At 41.4% G+C, this 16,333-nt stretch overlaps 1 protein-coding gene across 8 annotated transcripts in view; it reads left to right on the top strand.

Moving 5' to 3' along the window:
• The window catches only part of LOC140554459 (arginyl-tRNA--protein transferase 1), a 320,650-nt gene that overhangs the window by 263,434 nt on the left and 40,883 nt on the right, over positions 1-16,333 (top strand). For 5 of the 8 annotated variants that reach the window (XM_072677494.1, XM_072677495.1, XM_072677492.1 and 2 more), the window contains exons 11-12: positions 2,597-2,717; positions 13,545-14,965. In XM_072677494.1, the coding sequence (XP_072533595.1) occupies positions 2,597-2,717; positions 13,545-13,723 (300 nt within the window). In that variant the 3' untranslated portion in view covers positions 13,724-14,965. Of the gene's footprint in view, positions 1-2,596; positions 2,718-13,544; positions 14,967-16,333 lie in introns of those variants that run through there. The other 3 variants (XM_072677498.1, XM_072677497.1, XM_072677493.1) reach the window with 2 other exon arrangements.

The raw sequence follows: 16,333 nt of genomic DNA, 5'->3' as shown, positions 1-16,333 counted from the left end.
CTAACAAACAAGTCTTCTTAAGGGATGCCCGTCATTTTCTTTTTCTAGCAAATCACAATCACAAAGGCCATCTTCAGAAAAACAACCTAGGGGTTCAAATGTAAATTCTTATATTAGCTAAATGGTTTAAAAGCACTGAATTGAATTCATCATACAGCAGCCTCATTCTCCTTAACATACAGTTTCTATGCTAAAGTAAAGCTAGATGAATATACACAGCTTGCCCCAGAGGTGTCTTTGAGGGAGGGTCTCTCTGTACAGTAATATAGATGGGCTTTCTACTGACAGCTAAGCAGTGGGAGCCATTCCTACCAGTCATGCCATTTCATTCAGTTCTAAAAACTCTTTTTGTAAGGTAAAGTGTCTGGTAGTCAGACTAGTGCATCCCTAGTCAGCTGTGTATTTCCTAAAAGGTAGCACAGAATCTGATATTTGATTCTGCATTTGTGGAACGTATGTTTTTAATAAAAGTGTTTCTTTCAGAGCTGTATGAGAGGAGAGACTTGATTCCCTCACTTTCAACTCCAGACCTGTTGGAACAGGCCGGCTCTCCCTCATGTCACGGTTCTCAGCACAGGAAGCATGTCCACGGGCTAGTTGCTGGCATTAGCCCTCCCTCACAAACCTTCTGTCCTCCTATTCATCCATACACTAGGCTGATGCCTGTAGACACTTTTGCATGGAAGCGGAAAGCGGGAAAGTGATGTCTTGGTGTGTTTAGGATTCCAAAGAAAGACTTGGTCTACAGTGGTAGGACTGCAGAGTATTAGATACTCTTTCACCAGTAGGCGTGGTGTTTAAGCAGTTGATGTCAGGATGTTTCTCTTTCAGTATTTGGTTTGGTCTTTTTTGATGCATAAAGAAAGCAACTTTTTTTTACTGAATAAAACCCCAGGATGTTTTTGACTAGGGGGAGCATATTTGACCATCTGAGTCATATTACATGTTTTTAGGATTTACAATTACAGGGCTTGGTGTAGTCGGTTAACACCAATGCCCTCTGGCTTGGTTTCTTATTTGGTACTGATACAGTTATGTAAGTACAGTTGAGCAAAACTCATCATGGACATGAATGCCAGGGCTTTTAGGGTCCAAAATATTATTTAATATCACATAGCAAGTTGTATGTTTATCAAATACTTTTGGTAACAGTCAACATGCTTCTGGCAGTATTCTGATATTCTGATATTGGACCAGTCTTCTTGGCAGAACTGGCAGAGTTCAATCGAATTTGTTGGCTTCCTTTTCCCAGACCACATATTTTTAATAGCGTTGAGGTCAGGACTTTGGGATGAAGCTTAATGTTAGGCTGCTTCATCCATTCCACAACCACTGATGTGTGTTTGGAGTCATTGGTCTGTCAGAACACTTAATTACGTTAGCCATTTTAACCATTTAGCTGGTGGTTTGAGGTTATACTGAAGAATTTTGAGGTAGTCCTCTTCCTGCGCAATGTACCAGTTCCACTGGCAGTGAAACAGCCACAGAGCATGTTGCTACCACCACTATGCTTAACATCTCTACTTGTCCAAGCATTTTTTTTTCATAATAAGATGGTTCTCCACAATGCCACAATGACACCCACTCAGCAGGTCGTGAAGTAAAACTCTCTTGATGTTAGACAGCGACACTGGTGTTCTAGTTCATGAGTTGTCCTCGATTGTTCCTGACCATCCAAACCAATTTCTCCTCAGCTGAAGGTGACAGTTTGGGTCTTCTCTCAGACTTGGCAAAGTGGCTACACCTCCCAAAGAAATGTTCTTATATACAGTTGTTCAAACTGGTGTTGTTGATCATCAGCTTAGTCCCTCATGCAATTCTAGCAAAGGCCAGTACATACTTTAAACAAAGTAAAATAAGGTTGTGATAACACATGAAAAATCTGTGCTTTCTCTCCCATATAAACCAACTAGGGCCAGAGCTTAAGCCATTGACCCTTCGCTGTTGTCATAACACTGTGCTGAATAAGTCTGTCCAGCCCCATAGACGCTGTCCTGGATGCTTTTGCTGACGGAGTAGCATTGACAGAGATGAGGTGCGAAAACGCCACCTTCGCCACTTGTAGGACAGCAAGAATGTTTAGAAGAAGGTGCACAGGCACCCCTATTCTCACGGCCTCCTGCCCATGAAAACATGGCACATAGTTTCCACCCTGGGATAACGACAGACAAGTCCTCTTCGTAATGGTGGAATTTTCAGAAGCTTTCTCATTTGACCAGAGCATCGCCTGAGTTCACCAAAACCTACAGTGGGCGCATGTCCATGCATGTAGGGTGTTGATGCTTGAGTATTTTGAAGAAAGTCTGGAGGCGTCCTATTGTTTACTGAGTGGGTGCTCTGGTGTGTGTGTGTGTGTATTTGGCTCTCTGTGATTGCCATTTAATATAAATTAACCCGCAAAAGTTGTATTAGCAGTTGGTAAAGTGATCTTGGAGTGTAATGCCTTACCTTTACTCTTTCAAGCATCTTTGTGTCACCTGACCTTTTTGGGCTGTCTAGTCACCTTCTACTGCCTCTACCTTCTGTTTCAGAGTATCTGATCTTTACTTTCAGTTTATTCAGTATAACTAACCAGGTCCATCTTGTCTTTCCACAGGGACAGTATAAGCCTTCAGATCTTCTTTGCCCAGAGACCTATATGTGGATGCCCATTGAGAGATGCATCCCCCGCCTTGAGACCTCTGCCTATGCCCGCCTCAACGAAGACGCCCAAGCAGGTGAAGCTCCCAGAAACTCATGGCCCTGTTGACAGTCTTTATAAGCCCAGCCAGTGTAAAACAACCTGCATGTATCTACTTGCACGTAATGATCGGAAAAAAAAAAAACATAGGGTTCCTCTTGTTTTATGATCTGTTGATGTCTATGAATCATGATGTGGCTGTGCAGCTATTGTGAGGGCTTGTCAGTCCCACCCCATTACCTCACATTCAAAGAGCTCACTATGCTATTTGTATTGGCTACTTTGTCCTCATATTTGTCAAACGCCTTGAAATAGAACTCAGATTGTATGTATTGCTGCAAACGGAGCACCATGTGCTGTTTCCCATGACGGTAGTACACCACACACATAAATTACGTCAGCTGTACAACAGTAGCCAGTCTGTAAACATGCTCCTTGCATGTCGTTCCTTGGGACCTTGATTTGTAAGTCTTCAAATGTATTTACAGATTAATGCATGATTAGCAAAGAGAGATGTTAATGGGGCCTGTTTGCGTTGAAACAGCCCAGTGCTGGCAGTTCAGCGAGGTCAGGTCTGTGGTCATTCCCGGACACTGAGGGGATAATGGCCATGGTGATAATAATAATAGAAATAATATCGTTGCCGACACAGAGACGCCAAAGAGAGGGGGAGAGCCCAACGACTTGAACACTTTTTTTTTCCCTTCCACTTGACTGTTTTTCTATGTTTCTGCTCCTAATTCATTCTCTCTGTCTCTCTCTCATGCTCTCTCTCTTTCTTTCTCTCTCCGTCTCTGTCTCTGGCTGTTGCTGTAGTTGAGGCCTTGTCTTGCTCTCGTTCTCACATTTCTAATCATTTTTGTTCACTCCTTGGAAAAACATATTAACTACTTGCATGCGTGTGTGAAAAGGGCCTTTGTGCATTCAGAATAGCCAGTATGGAAACGGTTCAGGCACGGTATTTGGGCTAAAAATTTAGCCTCAATATTTACTCTTTCCTCATGGTTGATCAGTTGATAAGTTAGAACAGAGAAAAGGCACCAGTGGTGCCAGGTTCAAAAAATACTATTGAAAACTGTGAATACAGTTCATTTGACTAAACGTTTCACACTCTGTCTTGCACTAAATCCAATTAAAAAGGACGAATTAGGCTCTCTTTTCACACATGCAGTTAGCGAGTATGCATATTCACAATACTAATATAATATTGACAAATGTCTGAACTCAGTAGGACAGAATAATCGAATTGAGGTTTTTAAGGATTTGTTGCTACCGATGCATTTTGTCTGCATGTCACAAACATTGCCATAAACATGGTATATTGTGAAATTGTCCTGTAAATATCATGATATAAAATTGCATCTGTGGCAGTTCTAAAAAAAAAAAGAGGCAATGGCTGGCTTTGCACATGTTGAAGATGTGTGACTGCCTTCACCATTCCAGTATGTATGGTTATGGTAATTGTCCATTTAAATTGAGCAGACAATTTGTAAAAATCTGTAAGAGATCCCTTTGTAGCATTTTACCTTACAATAACTGCTTCACTATCATTCCGATGCTCCACTGACCGGTAAAGGGTAGAATAGCCAGTTCATAGCCACTCTGGCATGTATGTAAGTTTGGTAAATCAAGCAAGACCGCGCTTGTGAGAACGCAGCGTAAGCAGAGTGATATTGGTGTAAAATTCTGTAATAATACTCCACCTTAAAAATACCACCTTTCACTTTCAATGACTGTTATGTATCTCTCAGCTTGTTCAGAAATGCAGGTGTAAAGCTCAAGTGACGCAAATTACATATGCTGATTATAGTGGGAGCGCAGGAGCAAGAAATGCCAGCTCTCCATAATGCTGCTTTAAAATATAAAAATCAGATTTCCAAAGCAACATTGCAGATTCCTCAGGAAGGTATATTTTAATCAATTAGTTTATATTCCAAAAGGTAAATTAATCAATTTTGAGTAATTTGAGTCAAAAATGCTAACCAGAAAAATGTTAAGAATGGTCTAAAAAGCAGATTGATACTTGGATGCTTTGATTAGTTGACCTCTATCTGTACTTGCAGAATGCCTAAACTGCATTCACATCACATCTAAGAGCTATTAGTAGTTTGTACTGTGACACAAGTGGAGTGGAGATACTTGGAATGCAGTGTTCTGCTCAGCAAGACAATTACGTAACCGCAGAGATCCACAGGTTCTGCCTGTTTATATTTCCATTTAAACTTGGGCCAACAGGCGCCGGACGGAGTTAGAGGGGCGTGTAGAAGTTTTAGTAGATGTCCCAACACAAAGCTCTTTTTTTTCCACTGTTAATAGCAGTTAGCCAAGCCGGTGAGAGCACTTAACTAGTATTCTGTCAACACGGTGAGGTCATACTTGGAGCCAGTGCCATGCTGGGAGGTAAAGTCAAGAGTGGAGAAGCTGAGCATTCTGGGACGCTAGCAGGAACGGAAAAACTGAGCCTGCCGAGTCATCCCTGGACCAGTTGTAGTTATTGTTTTGTTTTTTCCCCCTCTCCTAGTCCTGCATCTTGCTCTTCATCCACCACTTTCTTCTTGCCTTCGTAGTTACACTGGATTTGGTTCTATTGCTATTTTAGGAAAGCAGTCAAACGCTGTTATTGGACTGTTTCATTTTTTTAGTTGTTTAGTGTTAATGTGATATCCTCAGTTTGGTTATTCATATCAGTCAGGTTCCATTTTTAGACCTTCAGGCTAAAAAAAAAAGTGTGTGAGAGTGCCGCTGCTTTTCTTAAGGTAAATATTAGCATTATAGATCAGCGATTTAGGTGTCACATGAAGCACAGTGTAAAGGAGCTTGGGCTGGGGGTCAAGGGCCGGTTACGTTTACATGCACCAGTTCTTTACAGTGCTTCAAAGAGTTTTGACGTTTGTTTCCTGGACCTGTGATGAAGAGGGTGTCATGCAAGTGCTGAATTAGTTAATGATGATCAATTTTCCTTCTCACTCAGAAGTCAAAGGAAGTGCCATTGGTTTTAGCAAGAAGGGAATGTACTGTATTGGGAACAGGCTTGATGTCATTCAGTATGTGAACTAGTATACAGGCCACCAGATAGGTTTGATCACCTGCAAGTGTATGTATTAAACCTGACATCACCACAAACAATACTGATGAAGTTACCAATGAAAACTCATTTTAGGCAACTGTGGTTTTAACATTGCTCATGGCTGCAGTGCATGGGAGGTCCCAGCTCTGGCTCTATGTTTGTCTGACCCAACTCAGTGGTGACTGGCAGGCAGACGAAGGCCGTCATTGCTCACAGTGTTTGCAAATCCGTCTTGTGGTGCCTGTAGTCCTGCTCGGCCTGTTGTTCTTGGCTGGAGGAGGTTGGCTATTTCAGACCCACTTTTCAGCAGAAAGCCAGAGCCAACGCAGGACACGTCTCCTTCTCAAACACAGCATGAACGCTTTGAATCCACTGGTGGATTCATACTAGTGTTTAATGGATCTAACCTACATGCAGTGCCCGTTTCCCTACCGTCCAGCCCCTTCCAGCCACTTTCTGAGATGGTCTCCAAATTGGCTGGAAGGTGACACTATTCGCCGGTTGGAGAACATCAAGTGAAATTATTGCAGACATCGGGATTGTCCGAAGGTTCACCTTTCTGTTGTGGTTACTTAGGCCCCAGTGTAAGAAACCCACACGCACATACGACCTCCAAAGCATTCCCAAGACTGGGTTTGGAAAATTCATGGAATCTGATTGAAGCAAATACAACCTTTCAGTAGTAAACACCAGGTCATGCATTCGTGTCAATTTGGCAGCTGTTACCAGCAGATTTTAGGGCCAGTGGCTCTTATGTTAACACCGATTTGTCAAAGATCTGGCGGAACCTGACGGAACCTGGCAGAACTCTTTAGGATTACTTCAGGCATGCTTTAAACCACCATGTCCTGCTGTTCTAATTTGGTGTCTTCTTATACGGAGCAAATGAGGTTGCACCCTATTATACATTATGCCAACACAAGCACAGTTTATTTATGTTCTCCACCTATTTGCTGTATATGGTGGCCTTGATGCTGATCTGCAAAAGGCCTAAATGCAATTATGGCAGTACGTCAGGCTGTGTCGGGAATAGTAGCTGCTGCTGGATTCTGCGGTCAGAATGGGGCTGTTTTTTTTTTGTGTGTGTGTGTTCTTTTTTTTTTTTTTTTTTTTTTTACGTGTGTCTGGCTGTGTTTATTAAAAGCGTATGTGGTGATTAAAGGAGGTGACCGAGTGCCAAGCTGTCCTATTGAGCAAGAGAGGAGACGCTATGTAAAAAGACCCCTGAACAACAGGCCTCAGTGGTTTCAATAAAATCCTGACCATTACTTATTAGAAGATGTGCAAAGAGAAGCATCTACTAGATCTATTCTTATTTCTCATCTGATTTAGAAGGTATTTCTTGTACTACTGGCAGAATGCCAGATACCTGTTCTGATTCTATTTCTAAAGTTTTTTGTTTTGTTTTGCTTTTTTTGTTGTTGTTTTTTTAATGCAGATTCAGAGTGGGAACTACACACTGCCTCCTTGTTGAGATTAGCAGCATTCAAAAGTTTGGAAGCACCTGTCATTACTACACGTTTTTTGTTTTTTTGTAAACAATAATAAGCAAACATCTGGGCACCCCTGGTCAAATCACATGTCATTCCTGTTACGATGATGGCACACATTCTCTACAGAGAAAACACTTCTGTACAATTTAATAAATACTGTACACAATTACTGTATATTTCCTTAAGTTGGCATACTTGGAAATTAAACATGGGTAGTGGTAGTGGAAGTCTGTGTGTTGCACAGCTCTAGAAGCCTGGGGTTAGGGTTTGACGCTCGTTCGGACGCTGGCTGTGGGGAGTTTGATGTGTTTTCCCCATGTCCATGTGGGTTTCTTTCGGGTACTCTGGTTTCCTCTCATCTCCAAAAAACATGGTAAGTAAATTGGCCATGCAGAATTGCCTCAGTGAGTGAAGGGTTGTGTGCGGTACCCTGCGATGTATGGGTACTCCTGCCTTGCGCCCACTGATTCCAGGATGGATGGAAGAAATTGGATGGACAAAAGTAAGTGTCATTTCACCAGGGGTGCCCAAACTGCATAAGAACATACATTATACATGTATACTGTATATCCCAAAGTGTTTTGCGAAAAATAAGTTATTTAAATGCTAAACTGTCATGTAATCAAGACATGAAGAGAATAGATCTATGAAGAAGTTATGAAAAAGTTTTAATGGTAGACCATAAATATCCATTCCTGATGGAGATGTACACGCATGCAGGGCATTGTAAGGCCAAATATCCCACAGAGAAAATGAAGTAGTGGATCTGACACTCTTTTAGCATGTCCCTCAACCTTGTAAAAGACCCCAGTGGGAGACTTTAAAGTATCTATTATACACTTTATGGACAGTGGAGCATGGGTAAATTACTTGCTATTCTATCATTGAAAACCAAGCTCTGTCTGATAGAGCACTATTATAGGGAACAGAGAAGCTGCACACGACTCTTCAAACCAAACTACGCAATGGATTATGGGTAGTCCATGTCCATGCAGTGCACATTGTTTGTACTCTAAAAATTATGGTGCATTGTGGGACTGTAACAGTGCACTGAAAATTCGGCACTACGTTTTCAGACACCATTACAAAATGGCAGAACCCCAAAGTAGTGCACTGTATAGTGAATATGCCACAGTTGGACACAGCTATTGTTTGCAGCCTAATGAAGACACACCAAACTCCATCTCCACGTCTGCCTACATTGTCAGTTTACTGCTGATGTAACATTTTGCTTGCTGCAGCTAATGGCCGGGTGTCCGAAATCCTGCGGTCAGGCCTATCGAAGGGGACGATAAGGAGAAAGTCATCTTCGTCCCCTTTGACCTCTGGCCTCAGAAGGGATTTGGCTCTTGCAGCGCAGCGTCTGTGAACCTCCGGTGCTGCTGAGTGAAAGCCTGGTGCCCCCTCGGCATGAGCTGTAAACTGAGTGAAAGGATGGATGGAGTGGGGGAGGGTGGTGTTTATATGTGGAGCGGATGTTTGGATTGTTTGAAAGAGAGAGAGCCTGACACCCTCGACAGCTCTGCTCAGTCTTATTGGCATGCTTAATTGGGACGCTAAAAGGCTTCTTTCTGCCCTGTTTATTGTCACTGTTTGACAAACTCGTCATTTTCATCTCATTTTTTAAGCACACTTTGTGACTCGCAGTCTTTGAAGCTAGCCCATTGTTCTTTCCTGCAGAAGTATCAATACAGACTCAGACAGAGGTTACTGGGGCTCATTTGAGGGGTGGGGGGGGTGTTTTTTCAACATCTATGCTGAAAATGGTTCTACTCTGTTTTCTCCGCATAGAACCCCTTTTGGAATGTAGATATGTTGTGTGTTGGTATTTAATTCTCAAATTACAGTGGGGTGCAAAAGTTTGGTCAACAATCAATCAAGTATCAGGAACTCCTAAGAGAAAACATCATGCCTTCTGTGAGAATGCTGGCATCGTTATACCTTTGGAACAAGACGATTATCCTAAGCATACCTCCAAGTCCACCAAGACTTAGTTTCAGAAGAAGTCCTGGAAGATTTTGGAGTGGCCGTCACAGATTCCCAGCTTGAACCCCATAGAAATTCTTTGGTGGGTTTGAAGAAAGCGGTTGTGGCACGCAAAGCCAAGAATATTAGTGAACTGTAGGCCATTGGCCATGAGGAATGGGCTAAGACTTTATTCAACGCTGCCAGATGCTGGTATCTGGCTATGCATCATGTGTCCAGCAGATCATAACAGCAAATGGGTGCTCCAATAAGTACTAAAAATGCTTGTTGAATACTTCTGAGACTGCAGTAGCCATTAACTATCAATGCTAAGCTTCAGCTGTATTTATTTTATTTATTTCAAACCATGATTATAGTGTAATCTAACTTCTGCTGGTGGTCTGGTTACCCTTCTGATCTAAACACACGCTCGACTCACTGATTCATTCAAAGTAATATACCAGTAAATATAAAGAGCACTGCTGTTGAGGACTGGTTAGCTTGGTTTCACTTTTCATTTTTAAAAAATCAGCAAAACATATTAAACTTTTGCAGGCAACTCTATTTTAGAGTCCTACTGAAACTTTAAAAAGTTTTTCTGTTTTTTTTTCCCTTATTAAATTCATTTTAAGCCTCTGTGTACTGTGGACATACTGAGCAATGCTGCAAATGCTCAGTTTTTCACTTGTGGGGTTGTTCCTTTGAAATCTGAGCATGTTATGCAACTTGTTTATCCCCAGAAGACTTTGGACCCTGTTTCAAAGTTTTCCCTGTATTTTTGTCTTTCTGCTGATTTTCATATTTCAAAAAACTTGAGGCTAATTTAACATCAGCAACTGTCGTTTATTTATTTATTTATTTATTTATTTATTTTTGGTAGGTGGAAAATGCAGAGGTAGCCAGAGTGCACGATGAAGATGTAATATTGTTTAAATAAAACATGAATACAAAAAAATCTTTCCAGAGGAATAAATAAGCGATTCTGGCAAGAAGCGGATTGGGAAAGAAGAGAGGGGGCCTAAGGGGGTTTTCCAGAGCCTCTCATATATTTTTTTTTGATTTGAGAGTAACAAAGCCCTAAATGTTTCATTTGGGGGTGGAGACCCCCTTTATACCAGTATAAGAGAATATCCAGAGTGTGTGTTTCTTTACCAGATGCGTGTCTTCAGACTCTGTCCTTTTCTTTTCTCTGTGGCCTGCCTGCTCTTCATTTGTCATAATTCAGCTCCAGCTCTCTGATAGACTGCCAGCTTTTGCTTCTGAGCCGTCTATGGAAACAGAAGGAGCTTTGCGTCAGTCCTTTACAATTATTGCATTAAAAAACAGGGTCAGCTGGGAATAGGCTATGGAGGGCCCTGTGTGACAGAGAAGCTGACCTTTGCTCTGTCTACTATCCTTTGACATAACACATAATGTACAGGTTCTACTCTTTAGAATATATATATATATATATATATATATATATATATATAGATATAGATATATCAACAACCTTTTGTATTTCTTCCTCTGTCTTTCAGTCACTATTTTCCCCTTTCTCTCCCTTTTCATTTGTTCTTTCTTTAGTCTCTTTGCCTCTCTCTCTTCCTTTCTCTCTCTTTTCCTATCCCTAGTTCTATCCATGCTCCTCTTCTCTTTTGCCTTACTCTATTTTCTCTCTCCTCTCCTTTTTCTGTTTGTCTCTCTCTCGCTCTCTGTGATAAGCCCTGTGAGTGGAGGTGGTATTTGGGTGGTAATATTTGAGGAATGAGCTGAAAATTGAACTGTACTCTCCATATGTGCACAGGGATGGAAGCTAATTTGTGCACCCGGCCCGTCCTCCACAAAAAAACACCCAAGTCTTTCTCAGCTGGCCTCCAGATGACTGCATGCTAGACAACGAAAGGGATCAGGGCGGGGTGGAGCATGGGGTGAGGGGGGGAAGTCAGTCTATTAATAACAATCATAACTTTAAAAACAGCACGACTTCGCATGTCTGTTGCTGGTGGCATTGCTGACTCTACGCAAGGTTCTGTGTTTGTTTGTGCTCGTTTCAGTGCGAGGCAGAAGGCTGGGCGATCTGAGCGAGCGCTAAAAGCTGCTGACTGCTTTTCATTGGCTGCCGGTTGGTTAGTGTGTTTGTCAGGTTGTGATGGAGCCACATTACATTTACATTTCTGCTCTAGTACTGCAGGAGCAGGATGGTTGGTCCTGGTGGAGGAGGTAGCCTAGGGCTGTAGGGCTGAGCAGGATGAGGACTTGAGTATTGTGATACTGAGTATTGTGATACACTTTTCAGAGTGTATCATGAATGTTGTCAGGACTTCTTGGTTGCAATAGAACCGTTAGAAGATTATGTTTATGGTACACATGTTTGTGTTTGGTAGTGGTTGTGTGTTCATGTAGAAAAGTGTGGCTTACAGGAAGCACGTTTTAGCCTTCACCCTCCCAGCACTGGTAGCAGTCTTAGCTACTGAGTGGAAATTAGGGTGGAAAAAAAACAGAGGGCGGCATAAATGTGTTTCAAAGTGAATTGGTGTTTGGTTATTTTTTTCACTAACCGTTAAAATATGATGTGTATTTACAGTTAGATTTTCATCTCCACACAACAAGGTTTAGAAAAAGACTTCAGTGGGAGAAAAAAGGTGGACTCTTATGCCTGACCACTTATGGAAAATGTTAATTAGAAATGCTAAGACCAACTGTACAGGCATTTATTTTAGAGTAACCTGAAGGGTCATCCAGAGACACAGTGATTTTCAGCTTTTGCCTATCAGTATTACTGCATTCTTTTTTTTTTTTTAGCAATGGTTCATATTTTAACAGGTCTTGTGGGAGCCTGTTGACTTGTTTCTGGGTTTCTAATGAGTGTTTGAATTTGGCACAAAATAGACGAATGAGGCCTTGCAAACTGAGACAGCCAAAAAGCATCTTTCAGTAGTTGGGGGTTTAAGGCAGAATTATATTTGTGGGGTTTTTGCCCTAAGCCACTGATTCACAGTTCTGCTTCTGTGTTTAATGGTTAAAATGATGCAGTGTTATGCTAAGCTTATCCTGATTCAGTGCCTTTGAAATGAAAGAGCTGTGGATCAGCATATTCAGGCATTTTTGGAAAGTCCCACTGAGGCCAAAACCTTACTTCCAAACCTTAGTGCAAGGCATTACAATGACCATGATAACAATAAATGCCATGGCCATCATTTTCTCTAATCACCAGCTTGTTGAGGAACTTAAACCTCCGCCGGAAGATGAGACTGCGGTGTCTCATATTGATTAGAACTGACATCATTCTTTGTAAGAAAAAGTAATTTAGTTCTCTTAATGATGGATTACCTGAGTAATGCGATTTTGGATAATTGAGTAATTAGAGGCATGCATAGCTTTTCAAATTGCCACAAAAATATATTTCACTGAAAACAGACGTCCAAGCCTTGACAGAGACATTAAATGTGTGTTGTCGCTGCCGGATTAAAATGAGCTTTTCACACAATGTAAAGAACAGTTATTGTTGTCTAATTATATAGCCAGGTCACAATTGGCAATTGTAGTAAACATTACATTTATCTATACAAATTGGCATGAGGATTGTGACTTCGAAACTCCGGTCATGCTGCTTTGCCAACATCAGCCAGAGCCCGAGAGAGCACAATTGGCCAATCCTGTCTCTAGGTGGATAGATGGCTCTCTGTCTCTCTCTCTCCCAACATCACTCCCACTATGATGTGGTCGGCTAAGGTGTCTGCCAGTATACTCATCATCTGTCAAAAGTGGGATCCTGCAGCCTATTGGAGAACAGTGGCTGGAGGGGAGGAGGAGGGCCTTAGATTATGCATACACCCACACTAAAATGACCAACTCTTAAAAAAAAAAAAAAAAAACTTTTAAAGCCAAACTAATTGGTGTGGAATAGAATTCGGTTTTACAGGGACAGCTTAGTGGACACGGGTACAGAATCCACAACCTTGTGATCCCAAAACCCAGCTCTCTAACACAGCCACTGTTGCCCAAGCTTAGTAGAGCTCTGTAGATTGTTCTTCATCATAGAAATTTGAGAACTGAATTGAATCCTGACCTCAGAATTCAAAATCATACACTTTATTTGTTCTGTATCAAACTGCCACTGTATTGGATCAACCCTCCTACAACCCTTGCCAGAGTTTTGTATGCACCCCTAATAACAACATTCAAACTAAAGGCAATTTACTGAGTCAGTTTGAATTGAAAATCTTTTTCATGAATTGGTTGATGTAATAGAACAGCTCTAATATCTATGAACAAACTTCAATTCTCACTCATTTTGCATATTCTTTCTCCCTTTACCCATCTATATATCTACCTCCCTCCCTTTCTGCTTATGTAGGTGATGCTCGTGCTCTTAAAGACTTGGGCAGGGCTCTGGTGCTGCATAGGAGGACCGTCATGCCCTATGCTGCCTACGCGCGAAAACGCAAGGGCTCCAGCGATGAGAAAGAAGTAGAGCAGTACGCCAACCTGGTGGGCCAGACATGCGCTGAGAGGATTCTTCTGTACCGGGCCTAAAGCACTGCATCACTCAGCTCCACAACAGTCTCTACTCTGTCCTTCAGAATGATCGTCCTTCTAATTGTCACTCTGCCTGCTTTTCTGCCTTCTTTCCTCCGCACAATGCCGTTTGTCTTCCCCCGTCTCTGTGTCCATCCCTTTGGTTTCCTCTCTCCGTTTCATTTATTTTCTGCTTCTCGCCTGTTAATGCTTTGTTTCTCGCTCAGTACATTGCTGATGTTAGAGTATATACTCAATAGGCTGAGGTATATACGTACAAAAGCTTATATCCCACTTGCTCACAAGACCAGACCTGCCCTGTCGAAGAACCCTTGCCATCAGTCCGCAGTGTTGCTGCCCACGTTGGCACATTGTTACAGCCACACTATTGCACTATATGCTAATACAGAATAAAACATCTCCGTATGTAGTAAGAGCCATTTATCACGTAGCAGCAGCAACTAGTTTCACACATTGTCGGTCAACTTGCTGGATATGTCAGTGGCTTCAGAATAAAAGGCATCAACTTGAAGTAGCATTCTAGCATTTTTTTTAAACCCAAGCTCCATCTGCTGCATCTACAGTACGCAGTCAGTTACCACAGACAATGATTTTAATGCATTTCTGTGATTTAGTAAAATAACAAACTGAAACACCTTCACACAGACCTGTATTATGAATGTCTTTTCAAAGCAGTAGTTTTTTTCTGTTCAGGTACAGAGAACAGATTGTTTAAGTTAACTAAACTGCTTTGAATAGTTGGTGAATTGGTGAATCTGGGTTCATCAAAGTCCAACGACAACAGCAGCAGCACAGAGACCATGAGTGAACCATCAGCTATGCAGTTCAGGTCCCCCTACTGAAGACCAAAAAAACTGGAGAACTGAAATGCACTGTTGTTGTGGTTCAGCTTCACTGCAGCTGTGTTCTTGCTCCAATCCATTGATCAGCTCTGTACTACAGATGGCTGCACTACATACTACCACTAATCATGACGTGATGCTTGACATATTGCTGATTAGTCATGTCAATGCCAGTGCTATGAAGGCCCTACAGCGCGTTTGTGAGTGTCATTGTGAAAGTGGCCCCGAACTGATGTCAGAAAGGAGTACCCGTGTGAATGCTGCTTCACACTGATTATTTACTTTTTAGTGAACTCCAGGCTTATTAATAAAGTACAATTTACAATTAAATCCAATGGAACAACTACATTTTACATTCTGTCTCATTTGTTTGTCTTTATAGTTTCAGTGTGTTTGTTTCTTTTTGATATTCTATAATATTTTCTTTTCCTAAAATTAAATAAAATTAACTAATGAAACTTGTCAGATTATTTCTCTGTGAACAGGAATAAAAAAAAAAACTGGAGAAACTAGCAAAACAAAAGCAGTGGACCACAGGATGTAACCAAAGGCATCTTAAGGACAGACTAGTACTAAATACTAGCAACGACTCCAACAGTACATAGCCAGAAGTCTGTAGACACCTGTTCGTCAAACATTCATTTTTCTGAAGTCAAGGGTATTGACAGTCTCTACTCTTCTGGGAAACCTTAACACTAGATGTTGCAACATAGCTGTAGGAATTCAGCTGCAGACCAGCTTCAAGAGGGTAGAAAAGGTCAGGGCACAATCATTTTTTACATTTAATACATTTTTTAAATAGTCTGCCCATGTATGTGACAAATAATCTTTTTTAGAACCTTATATAAGAAGAGCTACTTAAAAAGTAAAGGAAATATATGTCTGATTGCTGTCAACACATTTCAGGTGATGTTTCAATGGGAGCAAAAGAGTATTGCAGCCAGTATTAAGTTGTGCCTCGCTCTCCCCTGCTCAATTAATGATAGGAATTGCAAGATATTGCAAGCTATCAAAAAATAAGCTTCTTTCAGAAAGTTCCCACACAGTTAAAACTTGTCTTGAGAACATTGATATTAGTTTGAAAAGTGAAAGGTAAAAAGCTCTTCGCCAAAAGTGGTCTTTCTTTCAAAACTGTGCTGTGTAGAACATTAATTGCATTAATTGCAAAACATAATTGCTCTCTTTGCATAGCTCATGAGAAAGCTGGGGAGAGAGCACATGGTCAGCCATGCTACAGTGGAAGAACTCGGTTGGGTTTGTACATGATGTGTTCATTTAATTATTTTCATGGCTATATTAGAGCTATATATGGTCCATGGCAGGCTAACCAGTTTTAGCCCAAAGAATGACGTCCATATGATGTCTGGGTCTGGTGCTGGGTGGGTTAGCTTAATGTTAGCCTAAAATTAGTTCATGTCCATGTTAGCTTGAGATATGAAATCAGCATGGGTGTTATCTTCTTTCTAGCTAGTGTCATTTGCTACTAAGCAGTTAATGAGGGTCACCGTATTTTCATTAGATGGAACTTGTAACGCATGTTTTGGACAGGTAATGTTAATTTGTGGGTGCTTACAGTAGGCGATGCCTTTCAAAAGGAGAGAGCTGAGAGAGGCCATTTAGCAGAGCTATTCAATCAGCTAGCACAATCAGGTGAGACAGGGGTAAGTTACCGGGACAGCCCCTCAAAATGTCTACACGTTCCTGATTGGCAATCATTTCTTTAAATATTAAAAGCTGTGTGCACAGCTGGACACCTGTGAGCAGC

The sequence above is a fragment of the Salminus brasiliensis genome, chromosome 4 (genome assembly GCF_030463535.1).
Source record: "Salminus brasiliensis chromosome 4, fSalBra1.hap2, whole genome shotgun sequence".
NCBI classification, from domain to species: Eukaryota; Metazoa; Chordata; class Actinopteri; order Characiformes; family Bryconidae; genus Salminus; species Salminus brasiliensis.
The sequence above is the reverse complement of the archived record's forward strand: the minus strand, read 5'-3'. Positions and strand labels throughout refer to the sequence as shown.